Genomic DNA, 23,610 nt, shown 5'->3' on the forward strand with positions numbered 1-23,610 from the left:
TTCTGTAAAGGGAAAAGGGAATAAGGAGTAAGTCAGTCAGCTAACAGGTGAGTTGGGGGTTTGGGGTGAGAGTGGAAGAGGGAGGGCAGCAGAGAAGGAAAGAAATTAGAAAGGAAAAGACAGAATGAGAATATCTGGATTTGCAGACTTGAGAATGTATCATTTGTAATTGTCCATTGAGATACTAACTATGGTTTATATTTCTTTGGTTCATGGTCAAATTTTTATTGAGTGTGTCTGCTAATAACTAGGAAGATTTTTTTTTCCCTTAAAGTTTTAGGATTTGTTTTGTTTTTTCTTAATAGAACAACCACAACAGCCTGCCCTAGGGAAATTATTCTGTTGACGGGCTATATTCATTAGCAAGAGAACACTAATTTTATAGCGGAAAAAGTAAAGACAAAGGCCAGACTGAAGACTTCCTGTTCCGATGCTAATAAACTTTGTAGTCATTAGCTTTCATTTTTTAAACGTTTTGTCGGTCCTGTGTGTGTCAAGCACTAGTCTCAGTGTCAGGGATAAAAGGATGAATACACAGAGTTTCTGCCTTCAGGAAGCAGGCTGGCTTATGGGAAAGACAGGTGATGAATGTTTGGCAACATGAAGAGGGAGCTCTGTGAAAGGACTGTCCCGGAGAAGTAAAGAAAGGCTTCCAGAAAGTCACCTTCTGCCTAGGTTTTTATAAGGTGAATAGAATTTTGCCAAGAGGCAAATGTTGGGTAGAGCCTTGCAGGCAGAAGGCTAGATTGCTGTGCAAAGGTACACAAATGTAAAAGAGCATGTTTGGGCAATAGTGAAAGTTTAATGTGACTAGAGCATAGGCTGCAAGAAGTGGAAGGAAGAGGCGGGTAATGAAAAATGAAACAGAGTATGCGGAGGCCAGATTCTGCAGGATTCCTTGTTAAGCAGTTGGGTGTTGTCCTACAGGGGGTATCATAACGCAGTGTGGGCAGTACTGGTATAATAGTAAAAGTAGGCAAACAGATCAGTGGGGGAGAGAAGAAAATTCAAAAACCATCCCCAGAACATATGAATATTGTTAAAGGTGGTACTTCAGATAAGTGGGGGAGGATGGATTAAAAGATAGTGCCGGAACAATTAGTTAACTCTTTGGGAAGAACAATTAAGTTACCAGTTTGAGAAAATCTTTTATGTAATACATTTATGTTAAGAATATCAGATTTAGATTTAGAAATTTTTGGTGGAAACTCCACCTTTATAGCTAAATAGAACCTGATGTTCCATGTCATATATTTCTTACCCTAAAACTTTTTTTGTAGCATGTGCAGAAAAAGAGGCAATCAAGGGTACATACTCCAAAGTACTGGATGCGTATGGACTCCTAGGTGTCTTACGATTAAATCTTGGTAAGTTTATTTTCAGTACAATTAATCTGTTTTTTCATTTCTATTTTTGTAATTCTAAGGATTTGAAAGAGATTGCTTCTACATCATTTCAGACTCCACATTTGAGCTATAAGTGTGGTAACATCTTTTAAACCCTGATTAAACTAACCTTGGGGTAATATTTGTTGACTGAAAAGGCATGCTGCACGCTCAAGCTCTTGTGATTTTACGTTCCAGAGGCAGCGTCCGTTTGAACACTTGGAGAGATTGGTGCCAGTTGTCCAAAGAGAAAGGCAGGGCATTGCCCTTTTTATTTGCTTCAGTGCATTTAGGAAAAGATGTCTTACTGAGAACCACACTGATTTCCCTGGTTTACGAGTATAGTGGGAAGGACATCTGTTTTGTATTCAGGTCTCAGCTTGAGTCTGTCTCTGCCACTTATTATCATCATGGGCTGCAAAGTAACCTTTGTGGTTGCCAGTTTGATTGTCTTATAACAGTGTGACTGAATTGGTACCATTCCGTGAACTGTTTTGTTATTGGTCTGTGCTGAGATGAGGAGCTTGCACCATCATGCAAATCAACATATGGCTTCCTTCACTGATCAAGTAGTACTATGGAAAAAAAAAATCAGATAAACCTAGTGGTGAATTGAGTGATATAGTTGATTTCTATTCTGGAACAACCATCTTTTCTCAGTGTAAACGGGTTCATGGACCATACTTTCAGGAGCACTGGTCTGTAAAATGGAGATTTGCATATGAATTTATCACATGCACCCAGGTGCTTAACTAATATTGTCTTAGATCAGCGGTTCTCAACCTGTGGGTCGCGACCCCTTTGGGGGTCGAACGACCCTTTCACAGGGGTCGCCTAAGACCATCGGAAAACAAAAAGATATTTAATTACAATTCATAACAGTAGCAAAATTACAGTTATAGAGTAGCAACGAAAATAAATTTATGGTTGGGGGTCACCACAACATGAGGAACTGTATTAAGGGGTCGCGGCATTAGGAAGGTTGAGAACCACTGTCTTAGATAATCCACATAGCCCAGTGAGATTTGTTTTAATCCTGTTTTATAGGGAGGCTGTCTCAGGCTGGTTATGCTAACACCCTGAAGTTGGTCTAGATAATAAGTGGAGCCAAGATTCAAGGCCACCTCACATCACAGCCCATGTTCGAGTATATTCTTGCTGAATTCCACCTTCATGCTAATTTCATAGGATTTTTGTCAAAATTAGATGAAAAATCTCTACGAAAGTTTTTGTAAACTAAATTGCCTTATAAATTGTTACCAGGGACTCTGCCTATAGATCACCATCATCATCAACTCACATTTTATACCATTTTTTCAACTTAATTTACAGAGAACTCTCACATTCATTGTCTTATCTGAATTTCCTAACAATCATAAAGGAAAGGTAGGGAAGATAACACATTTTTTTTCTTTTTTGGATAAACCTTGTATACCCTCAGATTAAGTAGAGGAACTATTTCATAAATGTGAGAGTATGCTGTTAAAGTTTAAATGCTTCATTATACTAAGTGTATTTAAACAAGGATTTTTCCAACTTTTGCCAAAATGTAGTTGTAAAACACATCAGTGATAAATTTAAAATAACCAGGATGTCAGATTTAAAATGATGGAGACAGGAGGAGAAAGTTGGAAGAAACTTTGAATAGCTTAAAAAGTCTTGGAACTTTTCATCCAATTAAATCTTTGTTTTTTGCAGGTGATATCATGTTACATTACCTGGTCCTAGTCACTGGATGTATGTCTGTTGGGAAAATTCAAGAATCTGAAGTTTTCCGAGTTACTTCTACTGAGTTTATATCTCTACGTGTTGATTCTTCAGATGAGGATCGCATTTCAGAAGTGCGAAAGGTTTTGAATTCAGGAAACTTTTATTTTGCATGGTCCGCATCTGGGGTCAGCTTAGATCTGAGTCTTAATGCGCATCGCAGCGTGCAGGAACACACGACTGACAATAGATTCTTCTGGTGAGTCTGGTGATCCCCTTTGTAATTCTGTACTGTGTGATAGGTTGGTGAACGGGGGCAGAGTATGTTCAACAGCTCTTTCCCGAGATGGCAGGGATGGGCATTACCGACTGAGCTCACCGCTCACTCTGTCTCCTGTTCTAGCATCCTCAGCAGAGCAAAGCAGGCCTCCGCTGTCAGTTTATTGAAGTGGTCACGTGACATGAAGCCCATTGGCTCTCCCTGATCTCCACTGACCTTTCATTTCAGAAACATATTTAAAATCTTTATTTTAAAATTAGGAATGAATTAGTTGTAATAGAATTGGGTTACTCATATTTACTGTTCTTAGTTTTGGGATCTTAGTTTTAGTCTCTGGCAGTATTGCCTTTCTAAGCCAACATTCCCATATTGTTTTTAATTTTAAGGTTGTAAGTAGATGATCTTGATTCAAGAGCAACAGACTGTGAAGGAATAGTATGCTGGGTTAAAGTTTAGTACTATAATAAAATAAGACATAAGTAGGTAACTGTGGTATAGTCCCTGATTATGCATAATGTGCTGTATTGGAAGTGTACACAAATGGTAAGCAGAACACACGTGACCATAATTAGTATTGCTTTATTGGAGCAGATCCAATTTTTAGTATAGTGGTTCTCTTATCCACAGCCAGTATCGATGTTGACTTTTCCCCCCTTAATACCAGGTACAAACTATATTTCATTATGTTTGCATATGTTCTGAGGCCAAAGTCCAAGACTCTGTCTCGACCTCCCTCAGTAGTTCAGATTCAGGGTGTTCCCCCCGTATGTTTTTTCTTCCTTGCACTTTCACCATCTACCTGGAAGGTCCTTGAGTAGCATATTCAGGTCGGACCCATTTGCCCTGGTTGTCAGAGGGTCCAAAGTCAACAACAACCTTAGGATAGAAGAAAACTGACTTTAGAGCAACGGCTTGGTCACCTTGTAGCTCACATAGAAGTTTCTCGGCCCAGAGTAGTGGCATGGGAGAGGAAAGAGCAGAATGGACAGAGGCTTCAGAGCGCTGGAGTCAGAGACTAGGAGCTTACCTAGCAAAGGAGGAGACCATGGGGGAGGGACAGGGAGGGGGAGGTGATAGGGCAGACATGAGGGCAGGGTCCTGTCTGCTCACATCACCCCTACACTTTGATGGAAGAGACACTGAAGTCCTGGGGAAAGGTAAGGCCTTGCAGCTGGGCTTAGGGCAGCTGTCCTTACTTTACCCCACCCCTGCTCATTCGTACCCACAGTCCTTAGATTGAGAGAAAAGTTTTCCCTCCTTAATTAGAAATTCAAGCAGGTACAGATGCATTGTTCAGCAACCAAGCACATTTGCTAAGTTTAATCAGTAGGAATAATTTCATTTATCTTTTCATTCATTTAGGGGTAACTTTAAAATACAGATTGAAGGGGTTTATCTAGTAGTTTGTCCAGATTTATCCAGAGGTGGGGCAAATTTAGATAACACATTGAAGGGGCTTATCCAGTAGGAGAAAGGTTGAACAAAGAGGAGGTTGACACACCAAAGGTAAGTTTTGCTCATTTTATACTTTTTTACCATTTTGCTAAGGGGTGGCATTCTTGAGCCTCACTTTGTGTAGAAAAATGAACTTCAAGAATTCATATTCATTACGCATACCCTTGCAGCTTAGTAGAAATATTTTCCAGGATACAGCCAAGTAAGTTTTGTAACCAGAGTAGCAAATACCTACCTATCACAAAAAACCCATGTAGTTTTACTCTATTGGAGCTGCTGCCAGTCGAGTTGTTTATAAATGTAAATAGAATTAAAACAGCAACACATTGACAGCAAAGAAAAATGAAAACTGAGAGCAGAGGGAGCAGCTCTACCTGAACAAATGCATAGGATCCCACCTACTTCTATTTAGATGGGGACAGGCAAGTCTCTTATACCTCTGCTGTGGTTGGTGTCTGGATATACTGGGTCACAATCTATTTGAGCTTTGCCACAGATCAATGTAGGTAATAGTAAAGTATGGAAGCTTACGTCATATTTTAAAAATACTTAATGGTCATTGGATTTAATGTTATTCTAGTAGGAATTTCACCACTTATTTTTACATTCCAGTATGCTTTCTTGAATGAATCAGAAGAGAAGGGGTTATAGCTGGTTTACCAGAACTTCAGTTGAGCAGCATCTGTTTTGTTTCTTCTGCAGCCTAAATCCTAAAGAGGAGGGAGTTGGGGACTACTGCTCTAGCAGTGTTGTTGTATATTATTGATGTTAATGACCCCAAGGCCTCAAGAAAATGCTGTTACATTTTTTTTATACCTTTAAGACAGCAAGATAGTACAGAACACTTAAGAAAGATATCCACATAATATAGTAGGAGAGTTTTAAAACTCAGAGAACCAAGCTTTAATATTATAGGAAATTCACTTTTGTAAGGCACCTTATCTGAAAATACCAGAAGCAAGTTTTCTGCACAGCATTATATTTTCCTTGGTGTTAGGTTGGTTAGGAGTCTCCACCTGTGTTCTTTGGAGGACTGCGGCTCTGGCAGAGACCCTCGAGGAGGTAGTCAGCAGGATGAGAAGATGGCCTGCCTGGCAGGACTCCCGCCCCCATCCCTGCTTTAGCCACAGTGACTCAGCTTTTGTTTCCTAATCATTGGATTTCTGCATGTTTGAATAAAATGTTTTACCCAGAAAAAGTTGGAAAACCAGGCCCCATCTATTAACCTAGAATGCTAAAAGTATTTGGAGTAATGGAAAACTTGAGGCATGCCTTAATACACTAGCCACTAGCCTGCCTGGTGATTTAAAATTAAATTAATTAAAATAGAGCCTTGTAAAAGTCAAGTCTTAAAAGTAGAGCTTTTTAAAGTGGGGTGGGGATATGTGTATGAAATCCCTTTTGGTAAAAGTTAGGTTATAAATACATTATATAAAAAGACAACAGAAATGGGGCACAGTTATTAAAAACATCAATAATATGCTGCTTTTCTATGGACCATAAATCACATGCCCAAGGATCTCATTTTATAGCCGCATCTTCTGATGCCTAGCATAGTAAATGAATTGACTTATTTTTGGTGATTTTTCATTTAATAGCATGCAATTCATGTTCTAAGAGCACCATTTTAAAATTTATACTTTGTTATCTGGTATAAATAAGCTAATACAATTCTCTCTTTTCCTGTTAGGAATCAGTCTTTGCACTTGCATCTCAAGCACTATGGTGTCAACTGTGATGACTGGTTATTACGCCTCATGTGTGGGGGAGTAGAAATCAGAACAATTTATGCTGCTCATAAACAGGCAAAGGCTTGCCTCATTTCCAGACTAAGCTGTGAGCGAGCTGGGACCAGATTCAATGTCCGGGGAACAAACGATGATGGCCACGTTGCTAATTTTGTAGAAACAGAGCAGGTATGTAGTGTTTTCTATTGCTTAATTCACGTATGAGATGAGAGGCACAGAAAATAATAGAATAACAGACTTTTATTTGATTCAGAACTCATTTTGACATCTGTAATGTCATTCTCCTGGTTGTTCTCAGCTACTTATTGGCCTTCAGAAAGGCTACCCTGAACAAACTTACTCAGGTATGGCTCTTCAGAGAAGTAGTAAGATTCTCCGTAATCAGCATGGCATGTCAGTGCCTATGTTTTGGTATTAAATTAAAAATCCTCAGTTATAGAGCTAGACAACTTAAGTGTTTTCCTGTGAAATTAAGTCAAACCCAACTTTTAAATGTAGGTATATGTACCATCTAAAAGTAAAAGTTACGATATTTTTGACAATGAAACTATATAGTTGTAAATTTAGGCCATGCCCCTGGCCCAACTCAGATCTTCAAATTAGTTTTAAACTGACTCTGGGTGGTGAACACACAATGCAATGTATAGATGATATATTATAGAAATGTACACTCAAAACCTATGTAATTTTACTAACCAATGTCACCCCAGTAAATTTAATAAAGATTAAAAATGTATACATATAAAACTGAAAATAATTAAATGAAAATATAAAGGTATATATATATATATATATATATATATATATATATAAAATATTGAGATTTAAAAGTTGTGATTGTTATGCTTCTATTTTTACTATTTTTCTGGCTAATATATACAGAGTTATCACTGGAAAAAATCAAACTTATTTAATGCACTATTTATTGGATATTTTGTTCAGACAATTTGTATATGAGAGCTGGGTCATAAGCTATAACTAGCATGCAACAGATGTTAGTAAATTTGTCTTCTAATGTGAAGGTAACATTACGTTATAATATTACCTTTCTGTGGAAATGTACTTTACACTGTTTCTCTCCGTAGGTGGTATACTTAGACGACTCTGTTTCTTCCTTCATACAAATTCGGGGTTCTGTTCCATTGTTCTGGGAGCAGCCAGGGTTGCAGGTAGGTGTTTGACTTTCAGGGTTTTTTTTTTTTTCCTCTCTTGAAAATTTCCAGATTTTCTGAATTTTCAGTATACTTTATTAGTTCATTGGATAGTTCTATTATTCAGTCTAATCATATTAGCTAGATTTTTAAATGAGGATCTAAGTACAGAGTTCCTGGAATTGTCTTATGTGTTTTTTCCTTTAATGTTCTTTCAAATATCCATACAAATTCAGCTGCTGTGTTTAATATTAAAATTTTGATGTTTTCATAGAACATTGATTTTTGAAGTATTTCAATATTTACTATCTCAGTATCCTAGTATGTAACAATTTAGTCTCTGTAGGCAGATAAACGTAGTAGTTAATCAGAGCTTCTGAAACCAGACTTCCCAGTTTGGCTCCTTACTCTCCCCCACAAGCTGTGTGATCTTGGGCAGGCAATTGAACTTTCCGGTGTCGCAGCTATCTTATTTGTAAAAGGGGAATAATAATACTAGCAGTAACTGCTTCTCAGGGTACTTCTAAGGATGAAATGAAAAGTACTTAGAATCATGCCTGACACCCATGGTCAGCACTATGTAAGGGTTAATTATTGTTGTTGTTATTAATAATACATCTACTGAAATTTTGCTTTGTAATTTGTAGTGATCTGTCATCTCAGTTATATTCTCTGACTTGCTTTCTGATCTTTTTTTAAAAACTTTCCTTTGTTCATATAAATGTCTAATCTTTAAAGTAGAAGACTTTTTTTTTCACGTAAGATCACAATATTGGATTGCCCATAATAGTGCGATTTTGCATTTTTTTTATTCAAAAATCTTTGGCCCCTAAACAGTAAGTTATATTCAGTTTAAGCTTCTAGTATATACTGTTTACTAAATTTTCAGTCTAGAGCAGGGGTCAGCAAACTTTTGAGATGGAAAAGCCAATCCTGTCCCTCACAACAATTTAAAAATTATTTGAGAGCCATAAAACAAATGAAATCACCATTATGTGAATAATATCATTTAAAAATTTTATAAATGAAACAATGATAGTTTTATTTGCATTTACAGTTTTACTTCAGAGCCACATGTATGTACCCGAAGAGCCGCATGTGGCTTGCGAGCCGCAGTTTGCCAACCCCTGGACTAGAGTACTGAGAAAATGAGCAGAAAAGTATCTTACCTTTTTTTAGTTCACAGATGGATTTCTCTTATAATAACCATAGGATGGTTATTGTGGAGAAAAATTGCAGACCACTTGAACCTTTTCAATAACGTAGTTTATTCAAGACAGGCCAAGAATGAACAAAGATTAACACTGGTACTGCTTTGCTAAAATTCTTGCGTTCTTGTCAAGACCAGTCTGACTTGTGTAGGTTTTATCTTTGGCATATAGGGGTAACTTAAGTAGCTGTGTCTTGTGCCAAGTCTCTCTTGGGAAAGGATCCTGTCCCTACGCCACTTCTAAGCTTTGATGATCAGGGAGGGGTGTTTGGAATGTTTGCTTTAAGAATTCCTAAAGTCTGCTTCCATGCAAGGCAAATGCTTTTACTTTCGAGACAGGCTAGTATTAAGAGATCCTAATAACCTACTTACAGGCCCTCTGTTATACTACTTTCAGTGTTATTTTATTAAGAAGTTCGGAATTTCAGTGTCTTGATTATTCAGTAAGGTTGGATTCTGAGTAACACTGAGGGATCCTCCTTGGGTGGGACTTTCTTCCTACTTCCTTCTGTGTTCTGTGGCCTGCCAAACAGATAGTCTGGCTGGCTAATGTCATGTGATTATGGGCTGAAAACTACAGATTTTTAAATCATGCCTTTCTTGATGGAGAAAGTAATATTTGAGACATCAAGACCGGCCAACAATTTTGTTTAATGGTCACTGAGCTGGCTTCATGTTGTCTTGGATGGGGTTGAGGATTGGGTCAGTGGTTCTCAATGATTTATTAGCTCAGTAGGTTTTTTTTTGTTTTTAGCTGAGCCATCCTGCCACCTGTTGGCAGCTCAGCGGCAGCTTAGCAGCAGCTTAGCTCAGGCCGGACTCAAACCGCTGTTGCTCAGAGCTCAAACCCTTGAGCTAGCTCTTAACCAACTGAGCCACTCGGCCGGCTATAGCTTAGTAGTTTTGAAAGTCAGCCTTTCTTTGAACAGGAATGGATTAGTTTTATGAGTATCTTTTATCATTTTCCCCACCACTCTAAAAGAGTATGTAGTAGAGGGATGAAACTATGTAATTGATTTCTTAAAACTGAAAAATAGATATTGATTTTTAAAAATAAAAATACTAAGTCCAAAAATTAATTTTCTCATAGAAGACAAGCACTTTTGACTCAGAATTGTTATAAATGGTTGTTAGGTGCCCTGTGTATTCTGGGGACTGAAAGGTGTTTTGGGGGGTCCTTGGAGTTAGTGAGATGTTCCACTTCAGAAGCCAGTGACAGAAAATCCTTAGGTACTTGTATCCTTTCTTACCTCTTATCCTCCATGATTAATTCCGCTGAGGTTTTTTTAATTAAAAGATTTTATAGGAATCATCTGACGTGATTTTAAAACACAGATTCTTGGGCTCCACTTCACATCAGCTGAAATAGAATCTCTTGGAATAGGGCCAGGAATCTGCATTTTAAACCAAGTTCCCTTCCAGTCAAATTTGAGAACTTCTGTTGTACAGGCTTCTCCTATAATGACCTTGACGTGTACCCAGCCCTGTCTGCTCCAGCAGCCGATCCTGAGCAAGCAGAGGCAGTCCTGTGGCGCTTAGCCCCAGCATGCCCCTAGGCACTTTCTTTCTTTTTATTCCCACTCTATCGTCCCAGTTAAGGTCTTCATAATTTCTTCTTGCCTAGACGGTTCTCACAGTTATTCTAACTGGTCTCCTCCCAGCTCTCTGGCAGTTCTTCCCACTTTTCATATATTATGCTCCTCAGACCTACAGGGCACCTGCGTCTTCAGATCTGGCCTCTCCTTACCTAGCTGTCCAACTTGCTGTTTTCTAACAGGAGTCCTCTGCTCCCAAATTGAGCTTTGTTGTCCTTCAGTAGCCAATTCAGATCTCACTGAATGGATTCTAGTCACTTCTCGACGCTGACCTCTTCATTAAATCCTGAGTTCTTCCCGTGTATGTTGTTCTGTACAAGGTGTATATATAGTCTTGCATACTGTGCTGTGAGAACAGAGACTATTAGTCATGCTTCAGAGAGAGCTTGCAGCCTGGGCAGTCAAGCCTTTCATGGAAAAGGTAAATGGCAATATGGATTAGTTTGAGGCATCAGAAGAGTTGTCATAAGGTGCTGCCTAGGTAAGAATGATGTTTCAAGTGCTGGCAACTCACTGATTTTACTTATGATTTCCTTTCTCCAAAGTCATTTAGCATTTATAATTTATTACTCTGGCATTATATTATTACATTACATTATAGTTTATATTAGTCTTAAAAGATGGTAAGCATCACGAGCCCTATGCCCAGTACAGTGCTGCACACTGACTTTTTGGTCAGATTGAAGTTTCAGAAATGTGTGAACTTGAAGCAATAATGTTGTTGGAAAATGATGTTTCATATCACCCAATTAAGTGGTTTTCTAAAAACATCTTTGATGTAACTTTTTTTTAATTGGGTAAATTTATGGTTATTTAAAGCCTTGAAACTTTATGGAGTGCTACTTTTATCACAATTGACATAACAACTCTTATTATAAAATGTTTTTCTTTAACATTGAGTGATGAAACCTAATGTAGTTTAACCAATATATTGCTTTAAGAGTTATCAGATTAGCTATGTATATACGTGGTAGGTAGCAACCACAGGCATTACTTGGAAAACATGAAAACTTCTATTTTTTCACCTTCTTGATAGTGGGGAATGCTGTACAAGATAAATATTGATAAGTAAACACAATGCTAAACCTTGGACTTTTATAGCATTATAAGTAGTTATCTGAGATAGAAAAAGTATTGACTTCTGCTGAATTTCCTGCAGTATAAAATGCTTAATGTCCTGGGGCACACATCTTTCAAAGTTTGAAATTTTATACAGACTATTAAGCACTGTAAAATGAAATTGAATATAGATGTGACTTTAGGCTAATCAATTTCTTATTCAAAAGAAAAAACATGGAAGAGAATCTACCAATTTATTAGTACAATCGTTCAAGTGTCTCACTTATCAGGACAGAGAGGAGAAAGCTGAATGAATGATAGTACTGTTAATTCAGTTTTGGAATTGGATGAGCGTATTAGAGCTTACATTTGTCGAACCACATCACTGACTTGGCAGCCCTCCTCCACGCCTATTTCAAGTCCTCAATGTGTTCACAGGTTAGCAAGAATGAATTCTGGTGAACTTTGAAAGTCTTAGGGAAATGTTTAAAGGTGAAGGGAAATAATATGGTCTCACCTTTACATTTCTTCTTGGCATCTGTTGTATCTTTCTCAATTCTGCCTCATCTCTCTGCCACTCTCTTATATAAGAAAAGAAAAACTATAACAAAACACAATAGGTAGATATTTTCCAGCTAGTTTACTTCTCTTAACTCAAATTTTCTGATTCTGCAAAATGTGCTGTTTCTATAGTTGTGTGACTGTGAGATTGACTTTGGGAAATATTTTTTTCCAGAAACGGTGTATTTAATTTGTTGGATGTTTGGATGAGGGAGAAGAGAATGCTTAGCATAAAGAGAAAAAAGTATGACACACTGCACTTGTAGGCAGCTTGGAAGAGTAGAAATTTAGGAATCTTTTTTGGAATTAGTGATGTTGACCTATAAAAGGACAAGTTATTTCTCTTAGCTGTATTGTTTTTTGATTTCCCAAATGACAATAATACCTGTTGACTTACACAGGGTACGTAGTTTGAGTTTAAAATAAGGTAATGTATATGAAAGCATTCTTAAAAATATCTTTCATAAATAAACATTTCAGTTAGTTTAGAAGTGTTTCATAATGGTCTAACCTCTAGCTTTTAAAAAAATTTTTTTTATGAGGTTACGTTTTAAATAAAGGAGAAACGCCTAGAACTTTTTTTTTTTAAAGAATATCATGAATAACAGTTATCTGACTTACTACTTTGTATTCAGCAGATGAATTATTGCATATTGTGAACAATGATATATCTTTTATCTACATGTTGACTTTTGGTATTTTTCTTGTTGTAGGTGGGATCTCATCGTGTCCGTATGTCAAGGGGATTTGAAGCCAATGCACCTGCTTTTGACAGGTAAGACTGATTATTTTTACATAGTGCTACTATAAGTTTTGATACTGTTAAGCAATGCAACTAGTTGTAATTATATTTACTGATTCATTTCACCTTTTTTGGCTCTAAGTAAAATTTCTTCTGATTTTTAATTTAACTGGAAGACAGTGACACCAAATGTTATGACTTCTAGAAGTGGTAGCACTAGGTGTGTGGGTCGGGATCTCTTGGCCTCAAAATTACCTCTACGGGTGGCTGTCCAGTACAGTAGCTGCTAGCCACATGTAGCTTTTGAGCACCTGAAATTGACAAGTCCAGTTGAGATGTGCTGTAAGTGCAAAATGCACATTGGATTTCAAAGACTTAATACAAAAAAAAAAAGCAAATTAATATTACAAATTAATTTTACATATTGGTTACATGTTGAAATGATAGTTTAGCTATATTGAGTTAAATAAAACATGTAAATTCATTTGTTTATTCTTACTTTTTTTATGGTACCTTCTAGAAAATTTAAAGCTATATATGTGGCATATGTTATATTTCCTTTGGATGGCATTTCTCTATAGCCTCTGTAATGGTTAGAAGCAGGAGAGAAAAAAGGCTCTTATTTGGGACCTATTTTCACTTTTTTTGTGATTCTTTTTTTTTTTTTTAACTATTTATTTATTTATTTTGACATTCAGTATTATTTTATATTAATTTCAGGTGTACAATGTAGTAGTTAGACATTTGGGGACTATTTTTCTTAAGGCCAGAGCTATTAAGGCGGTCTTTCAAAATACTTGGAGGATGTGATGTTCTCATGTGTGAGGTGCAGCCCTGTGTCCTCTGCCCCAGCTGCCTTCCCAGCCAAGTGGACGGCCTGTGCTCTGGGCTTGTCTGACACCACCCTCACGAAGTGGACAGGAAGCTGCACAGCTCCAGTCGCTTCAGCATAGGTGACAGGCTCAGCATTGATAAGTCAGAGAGGAGATTGCATTCAGTGAGTTTTTATAAAGTCAGAGTTTTGAGACCACATGGAATGAATTTGTATCAAAATTTTCCCATTCCATGAGTTTAAAATACTACCATATAGGTTCTGTTTAATAATGGATTCCTGTTTATTGAAAAAAAAAATTAGCTTCTCACTTGACATATGCTTATTTCCTTTCTTTAATAGGCATTTTAGAACACTTAAGAATTTATATGGTAAACAAATAATAATAAATTTGCTTGGATCTAAGGAAGGTGAACATATGCTAAGTAAGGCTTTCCAGGTAAGAATGGTATTTAAAAAATAATATAATAGAGTAATCAAATTCTTCCAGGAAGTAAATTCCTTCCAAGAAAAAGGTTGGGTGCTTGTTGGAACCATTAACTGTCTGGGGCTATTAGGAAACAGTTTAGAGTAATGTTGCTGAAATTGGGATTATGGAAAGCTGTCAAAGCAATTGACGGTTTTGTAAAATGGGCTTATTTATGTTGTAGAGAAGCAGAAGAATACCCTCCCCCCAAAAAAATGTTCAGCTGTCACTGGCAGCAAGATACCAGACAGTGTCCTCCCTCACCTGTTCATTGCCATGTCTATTTCCTAGAAACTGTAGTCAGCGGTCTAAACCTGTGAAATAGTGAATAATGCATTTGTATAAACCTGTGAAATAGTGAATAATACATTTGTATACATGCAAGACTATATCCTCTTGTATTGAAGAGAGAAAATTTGAGAATTTCAAGTAAAAACCCAAAGAAAGATCTGACTTCTAAAGAAAAAATATTCTTTGCAAGCACTTACTGGATGAATAATTAATTAATATAAATTATGGTGTTACATAGAATTCTAAGCAAAATGGTTAGAAAACATTTTCTTAAATTCAATCTAATGAACTCTAGAATTAGCTTAATTTTTTTGGCTATTTTTTTAACTTTGTGAAATAAATATTGTTAATAAAAGATTATACTTTAGAGAATGACTTTTTATGGTAAACTTTTAAAACATTTGTATGTCTTGAACAAGCATATAAAAATAAACTTAAATCTATGATAGGCTTTGTTTTAAAAAATAACCTACTTTATTTTGAGGTTTTATAATAAACAGTTACTAAGTTTATATTGTAAAAAATGAAATGCTAGTGGTTGGAAATAATTTTTCATTTCCTAAACCAAATAAGAATATTATTTAAGTCCTCTGATCTTATGTCACCAAATCTCTCAGGTATAGTATGTGAGGTTTTAGGAAAAATGTTCTATTAGATATCAGCAAGTAATTTTTCATTTTACTGCCAGTGTTGATGAAAGCTTTGTGAGATTAGTAAGATTTCGAGGAACCATGCTGAGGTTTTAATTTAAAATGTAAAGTTCCATTTATAACATATATTGCTAGGATCATATTTAGTTAACATTTAGATGAATATTTACCTTTTTACTTTCAGAGTCATTTGAAAGCTTCTGAACATGCTACTGATATCCAGATGGTGAATTTTGACTATCATCAAATGGTTAAAGGAGGAAAGGCAGAAAAATTACATAGTGTTCTTAAACCTCAAGTCCAGAAGTTTCTAGATTATGGATTTTTTTATTTTGATGGAAATGAAGTTCAAAGGTTTGATTGCTCTGTTTCTCTTTACTTTAAATTGGAACTTTGCTGTAATTTTAAAATTATTCTTAACATTGAACTCTTAAATTTCCTTTTTTTAAATCAAAGTTTATAATTAAGTAAAATACCTTCCTTTATTATATTTGATTTTAGGCTTTTCTCTCTCTCTTTAGAATCCATCAAGTAACAATAATAGCTTACATTATTGGGCACATACTAGGGGGCCACAGAGTATACTTAGTCTTTACATGTGACAATAACAACAGTCACAGGGCTGGGTTCTATTATTATCCCATTCACATTTGAGGAAATTGAGGCATAGGCTATAATCTGCCCCAAGTCGTATAACTAGATAGTGTTAGAGCTAGGATTCATGAGGCTCCAGACCTCAGGCTGTTGTCTATGAGACTGTTCCACTTCTCTCTTAAAACTAAGGTTTTAATATTTCTTGACCTCAGTAAGGACAACTAAATGCAAATAAAGAAGTAAAAGACGTTGCTTATTGTCTGCTTTCATATAATTTAAATCTTTAGTTTTTGCATATGAAGTAGAGGAGAAAAGTTGAGTTTTAAAAGATTGAAGTTCAGAATATAGGTTGAGGTAAACTTGAGTAAACAAAGCTCAGATTTTTAGGTTTTTTTTCAATGTACAATAGAGATAACAGATCAGTAGAGATAGCAGATCTTGGGTTTTTAAAATTCATTCCATAAATATTTGATTATCTTTTATGTACAAAGAACTATGGTGTTACAAATCTGAATGTATGTTTAGCTCCTAACTGCTGGCCTAATTAAAAATAAGTAGGTGTGGATGAATAGATAGATATGTAATGAAGAATACATGGCAAAATGTTAACAGTTATAGAATCTAGACGATGGGTAGATGGATGTTCACTGTAAAATTCTTTCATCTTTTTTAATATGTTTGAAAACTGTAATAATAAAAAGTTGGGGGGAGAACATGGATGCTACCTTTTAATGACCTTAATTTTTCTCAGTTTTAGTTTTGTTGCTTTTGTTTCAAGCTAGCTGTTTAACTTGATTGACTTTGTTAACAGATGCCAGAGTGGCACAGTTCGAACAAACTGCTTGGATTGTCTTGATAGGACCAACAGTGTGCAGGCATTCCTTGGCTTAGAGGTAAAGAATAAATGAAAACGTATGTATGTCACTTGTATCAAATGCGTCTTCCAGTGGTTTTGTCATTAGTTTCTCATTGGTTAACTGTTTACAAAATAAAGTTATGTTTCATTAAAAGCATTCTTCTCTTCTAGTTTTTTTTTTTTTGCCCAAATCACTTTTCATTTAAATGTTTCCGTTAGCTGTTCTAAATACTCTCTTTGTGTCACTATCTGTTTCCCTCTATTGTTCCTTAACTTTCTCTAAAAACCCTGCTATTTATACTATTCCAATAATTGCCTCTTTTTCCTGTCTTTCGGGAGAAGGAAAAAAAATATATATATATATATTTACATATATACATATGTGTGTGTGTGTGTGTATATATATATACACACATATATTCATATACATACATATATATATATATGTATGTATGTATGTATGTATTTGGCCTTTGTTCTCTGTGTTGTTGTCTTTTAAAAGTCTTTTCGGAATTAGGGAGGATCTGTTTTCATATGTGCAATCCTATAGGAATATATTTTTGACAGCATCTGTAACCTAATGCAGTTTATGTGACATTTTCAAATCAGTAGCTATAAAGGAAAAGATCAGATGAAAATGCCATTGTTGGTGAGAATGAAAGTGAATGAGATTCAACTTCTCTCACAAAGTGTTTGTTTAAAAGTTTTTTTCTTTACCACTTATCCATCAAACTCAGTCTAACATAGACACAGTCTCAACTATTTGACAAACTGTAATAATGCTGAGCTTTCTAAGTCTTTCCTGTTAGGCAACAGTTAGGGTCATAAGGCTGTAGTGAGTCTGCATTTTTAGTTCCATAGGAACTTAGCGCAGTTCTCAAATGCTATAAAAAACAGGAATACTAAATAATATGTTCTTATTTCTTCTAGTTAATAATCTTAAATTTGGCCAGAATATTGGTTAATTAGTTACTCTGCAGCTGAGGTTCTTTCTATCTCAAAAATGAAAGTAGTGTGTAGAATTCTCTGCTACAGAAATATATTTTTGAAGTAAATAAATAAACTTTACTGTTTTGCCTCTTTTGAAATCTGTCATTGAAGTTCATCATCATAATTTATTTAGAAAATATGACAGAGAAAAGTGAAAACAGGCATTTAGAGTTTTTCACATGGTTTAGGTTTGTTTCTAGTTCCGTTTTTAAGTGGTTGAATACATTTACTTAGATTCTGACAGTAAGCTTACTGAAATGTTTGGTAGTCTTCATTAAAAATATAACAGGTGTTAGTTTTCAGAATCTGACTTATCTGATTATCCACTGTTGGTAGTTAGGTGTGAGAATATCCCCTTTTATAGAAATTGGTTAACTGGTTACCATATTTACTGGTAAAGCACACAAAACCAAACTAGTAGTGAAAAACCAGTTTTGCCCAGGTCCTTGAAGAGAGAAGTCTAAATGATAAAAGGGACCCGGGGGCTTATTCTGCTTTATTCCTTCTCCATGCTAGCAAAGAACAGCTCTGGAGTAAGTCCCTAGGTATTCATATAAACCCAGTTTAGGGTTTTTAAAAATATTATTTTAGTTTTTGATCCCTCTAGAATTATGGATAATCTCCATATTATAGATAAGATAAAGTAAAACAAATGGGAAGGAGTTAAGTAAAACTCCAAGGCATGGAATATGACTGGATACCAGATAAGAGAAATAGGCTGGATCAGGATTGTACATTTCTTTGACTCGGCCAGATTTCAAAGCTAAAATTCATTCCGAATAAAGATGAGTAACTTTTCTGAACACTTGTGTTGTTATCTGTGATACAGGAGTTGTGATGCCCAAAGATCCTGTGTTCCTCATGTGCTGTGTTCCCTCTAGTTCTCCTTTATACACATTACCAATGTAGACTTTATTCATAAAAAGCTGCATGACTTCACCCAGTGATATGGCTTAGTCTTTATTTTTATGACAATCCAAGAGCAGCTTGTTTTTACTCATAATCTCCTGACCTTAGTTACCCACAGGTGTGGAACCAAATCCAAAAATTAAAGAAACTTAGTTATTTCTATATATATTTACATGAACTAGGTAAATAATTTTTTCTGCTCTAATGCATGCTGTTGAATAATTAGTTCTTTTAGGTGAGCAAGGTAAACTAGTATGATTTATATTTTAATAAGATTAATTTTATCATTTAACCAAGATGTTCTTCTTACTCCAGGGGACTATTAAGTTGCTTGTAAGTTTCATTGATGTGGTATTTACTTTAAAAATTGAAATGGTGGGAAATAACACAGCCTAGTAAACGCTTATGTTTTCAGAATCCAGTCCCACATAGTTCTATAACTACAAATTTTTGGTGTGCTTCTGGTAGTTCTTAAAAAGTCACATCACCAGTTCATGGTTCTTAGAGGATAAGGGGGGCAGTATGGTAGAAGAGGGTAAAGGGGGTCAAAAAAAAAGGAAGGAGAACTGACTCTGGGTGTTCAGCAACACAATGTGATATATAGATGATGGGTTATAGAAATGCGCACTTGAAACCTATGTAATTTTACTGACCAGTCACCCCAATCAATTTAATTTAAAAAAGCCACATCACAATTAAGGTATTAATATACTTACAAAAGTTTCTCTTTTGCTGTTTTAGATGCTAGCTAAACAGCTGGAAGCTCTTGGCTTGGCTGAAAAGCCTCAACTGGTGACTCGCTTTCAAGAAGTGTTTCGGTCAATGTGGTCTGTGAATGGTGATTCAATCAGTAAGATCTATGCAGGAACTGGGGCTCTTGAAGGAAAGGCTAAGGTAAATGTAGGTCTGTCATAAAAGATCTGCTTTTTCCTCTTTTAAAACAGCCTCTAAATGGTCTCTTTTTTTTATTAATAGGGTTTCTTTTAGGTATCTGTTTTAGAATTCTTTTATCATGGTTTTTATTCCTCTTTAACTCTTCTTTCTAGGGTGGCACTAATGATTGAAGGTAGCCATTTCCCTGCTTTGGGGGCTATGTGTGTATGACATTTAGTCACCTGGTGATAATCCACTAGGCCTATATATGTACTGCTTACATTTTTTTCATGATTTTCCTTTGCATATTTGTTTTGCTTTTTATACTGCTTATTTTTATTATAAATATGATTTTTTAAACCATAGTCTTCCCCATAAAGGGTCCTATCTCATTTGGCTCTGTGTCTCCAGCACTTAACACAGTAACTATTATTTAACAGATGTGTGTCAAATGCTGGATGGATGAATCCATCAGTGAACAATTTATTGCAACACCTCCTATGAACCCAACATTATTAGGGCTTGATTTTTAAGTTTTTGTTCGTTTACTTGTCTTACCTTAAAAAGGAGGTTATCAAAATGTGCAAAAGAAGTGTGAGATACGAACTTAAGTATAATTCAGTGGATCATCATTACTTTTTAATTGCTGTTATTATCTACAAACTACGTTCCATTCTAGTATTTGGCCCTTATTGAGGGACCTTGGAAGCATACTTGAGATATTTTTCATTATTTTATATACAGTGTTGACTTTTTAAGTTGAATTTATTAATAACATTTTAAATTTCTACAATTTCTCAAATTACTTCAGGAATAGAAACAAGAACATTTACTACTCTTACAGTTCTCATTCAGCCTCTTCAGTATAGCCTCTGAAATTCTTTAAAGGCTATTTGTCATCTCTAAGTCTTCTTTTAATTTCCAAATCTGCCTCGTCTTCTGTGTGTGTCCAGAGGTATTGATTGGCTTTACCTGCAAAAGTTTCTTTTGTTCAACTCATAGAAGTAATATGTATTGACATCTACAATTATTTTCTTCTTAAATGGTTCCTACTTTCAAAAACCTGAAATTATTAAACTTTCATTTATTCCTTTTAAATAAAGAACATAATTCTTGCTATTAAAACCTGATTCTCTACAATTGTTTCTTAAAATATTCTTTTATGTTCTTTTGGCTTTTTGTTTCTGCAGTGACTAAGACAATATATGTACAGAAGTGACTTATAGTTTCAGTGTTCTTTTATCTCTAACCTGACAGATATAAAATTTTATGTTAATATATTAGTCTGTATTGAACTAAAATCTGACATCTCAACTGTTCTTTCTTCTCCTTTCTCTGGGTTCCTTTTGATTAATTGCCTGATTATGTGAATGGTGAGTGTTTTCAAATCATGTCATTTGTGTATGGTATCATATGGAAGGGGATAACATTTTAAGCCTCAAATTCCTGTTATTTTTTTAAGAAATAAAAATTATATGTTGCAAACTAAAGTTTTTTTCTAAAAGGCAAAAGTTTTTTTAAAAACTGTCATCAAAATCTGTAAGATCAAAATAAACCTTCACAGTAACTAACATGCCTAAGTAAATATATGTTCATTAAAAGTTAAAGTAAACTCTCTCACTAGGAATTAGCCTAAGTTTATTATTTTTATTACTTATATTTACATAGGCATTAAAGTGACCTAAAATGTACAGACTGTGGTTTACATGTAATACTTATTTATGAATTGTAATTATAATTTTCTTTTTAAACTAGACCTTCATTTTTATGTTCAGTTATAGCTTTAACTAATATAATTTATTTGGGAACAATTTCAATTTTATTTTTCTACTATTAAAGTGTTTTGAAGTTTTTCTAAGAGTATAAATGTAGTGTATCCTCCTTTAATTCCCCCTGCTTCTCCTCACCCATCCCATCCCCAAAGTCTAAAAGTTACGATGTAAGAAGTAATTTCCTTGTTTTAAGTATACTTCAGTTTATTTTCTTTATAGTAAACAATTAAAAAAATTTAGTGCTCTAATAGCATTAGTGGATGCAGTTGAGACACTGAGTTTTTCCCATCTCTTTGTGCAGAGCTGTTATTCCAAAGAGGAAAATAAGCAGTGACATCTTGAGCCATTTTAATGTGATAATTAGATATTCAGAATAGAATGATTAAGTCCTTTATATTACAGTAGAATTATATAAAACTTGAAGTTTCAAAATACCTACTGAGTAAAAATAACAATATTTAGAATGAAAGTCCATGCTCCTTTTTCCCCCAACAGGCTGGAAAGTTAAAAGATGGTGCTCGTTCTGTTACTAGAACGATTCAAAATAACTTCTTTGACAGCTCCAAGCAAGAGGCCATTGATGTTTTGCTTCTGGGAAATACTCTAAATAGTGATTTAGCTGACAAAGCTCGAGCACTTTTAACAACTGGAAGTTTGCGAGGTATGCTTACTTTATATTTTATTTTGTTATTCTTTCTAAAAGTCCAAGAGGTAAATGTAAACTTATTTACGTAAATATTTATAGATTGAATTGGTTAAAATAGTTTTGGAAGGATATTCTATCAGTGTAATTTTTCAAAATTTCATTCTCCAAAGGAAGTTTATCTCTTTCAAAATGTTTAGTATATCATCAGTGGTATTATTAAGCCATAAACTGAGGCCCATGCATGTTTTCTTTTATAGATTATGATTTAGAGGGTGAATGGTTTAAATATTGCTAACTTTATATAAGGCAGAATTTCACAGAAAATTCAGCTAGTAGAAAATTGCCTAATTATGTAGAAAACAAATGTCTTATTGAAAAAAACCAATACTTGTATTGGTTATTTTGCTAATCACCACCCCAAAAGTTTCTATAACTTGTTCTTACCTTTTCATTGCCATTGAATAAATATGAGATCATATTGATAATTTAAAATATTGCTTATTATTGAACACTAGTCTTAATTTTAATATTTGGCATAAATATATGGCTTTCAGGATGGCTTTTATCTTTCACCGTGTCTTTTAATAAATCAAAAGAATTTGAGCTTATATCAGTGAACATATATTAATAGTATCATGGAAAAACTTAACATTCATTGTGGAACTTAATAAATTAGACTTCCTTACTCCATATTTTTCTATTTTAACTTTTCAGCATTTTTATTTCTTCTGTTATCTCCAAATCAAACCTTTCAATTTTTCCTGTTCAAGTTGGAGAAATTATTCCTCATCAAGTAATGTACTCTTGGATAATTACTTGGTCAAATAGGTTATCGTGGATTCTTTCAGAACTCTGCATGGTGCTGAAGGTAGTTAATTACAGTCAGCTCCTTAGGGATCTGTAAGTAGGCTGGGGGACTGAGACCTACTGAAGCTCTAAAAAACAAAATCTGATCTTAGCTACTGCTTTTAACGTTAGGCTTTCTTCCTGGCTTCCAGTAGTAGAGACTTACTGACTTGCATCATATCACCTCTTTCCATCTGTGCCTACTTTGATACGAAGGCATTAATGGGCAACAATTGCCAAGTAAGCAACTAAAGGGAAAGAAAAGAAGTGAGGGACCCCAAAATTCCCAAACTTGATCATCAGTTATTTAGTTTGCTGCACGTTTTACTATATGTGTGAAATATGCCTTAAAAAAAGCACAGTCGGTTCTGCTATAACGCTTGTTCTAAGAATGGGAATTCGTTCCACACAGATGATCTATTTGGGAACATTTTGAGCATAATGCCAGTTCTGCATTAGTTTCTGCGTTAGTTTCTGATTTCGCCAGCAGTAACACTAGGGAAACACAGAAAACTGCACCAGCAGAACTGAGATGAGTAGAAATAGAAAACACAGACATACACATATGCACACACCTCAAACATCTCTCTGCCTAGTTCACCAGGTGTGTTATAAGCCATACCCATCCACAGCTGGTGTCGCCACTTTCCTTCCAATTTCAGAAAACCCTTTTTCCTTCACTCACAATTACTCACAAGCTGCAGCCCTCCTGAGGCCCATTTCGACAAGCGAACTTCATGTCTTTTCAAAATGAAGTGCCATATTTAAGGAATATCATATACCTCTTAACTATTTAACATGTTTAAAACTGGGATGTTGTTTTTATTGGGTTCCTTACTTTTTTGGTATGTCTCTGCCTGAAGTTTGTGATTGTTTTGCCCTAACCCCATTTTTCCCATAAGCCCTGTGGCTGTGGGAATTTGCACAATTTTGCAAAGCATGGTGATGTTTTTTGGAATTCATTTGTTTTGTTATAACTGAACTGGTTGTAG

General features: G+C 35.2%; 1 protein-coding gene across 21 annotated transcripts in view; it reads left to right on the forward strand.

The window, feature by feature from the left end:
- Positions 1-23,610, forward strand: part of SYNJ1 (synaptojanin 1) — an 84,319-nt gene that overhangs the window by 19,756 nt on the left and 40,953 nt on the right. For 16 of the 21 annotated variants that reach the window (XM_019662821.1, XM_019662824.1, XM_019662826.1 and 13 more), the window contains 10 exons: positions 1,281-1,367; positions 3,084-3,351; positions 6,518-6,743; positions 7,661-7,744; positions 12,865-12,926; positions 14,068-14,164; positions 15,317-15,486; positions 16,538-16,619; positions 19,223-19,375; positions 21,622-21,787. In XM_019662821.1, coding sequence (XP_019518366.1) covers positions 1,281-1,367; positions 3,084-3,351; positions 6,518-6,743; positions 7,661-7,744; positions 12,865-12,926; positions 14,068-14,164; positions 15,317-15,486; positions 16,538-16,619; positions 19,223-19,375; positions 21,622-21,787 — 1,395 coding nt within the window. The remainder of the gene's footprint in view (positions 1-1,280; positions 1,368-3,083; positions 3,352-6,517; positions 6,744-7,660; positions 7,745-12,864; positions 12,927-14,067; positions 14,165-15,316; positions 15,487-16,537; positions 16,620-19,222; positions 19,376-21,621; positions 21,788-23,610) is intronic. The other 5 variants (XM_019662838.1, XM_019662841.1, XM_019662822.1 and 2 more) reach the window with 1 other exon arrangement.

Source organism: Hipposideros armiger, unplaced genomic scaffold (assembly GCF_001890085.2).
Source record: "Hipposideros armiger isolate ML-2016 unplaced genomic scaffold, ASM189008v1 scaffold_381, whole genome shotgun sequence".
Taxonomy (NCBI): Eukaryota; Metazoa; Chordata; class Mammalia; order Chiroptera; family Hipposideridae; genus Hipposideros; species Hipposideros armiger.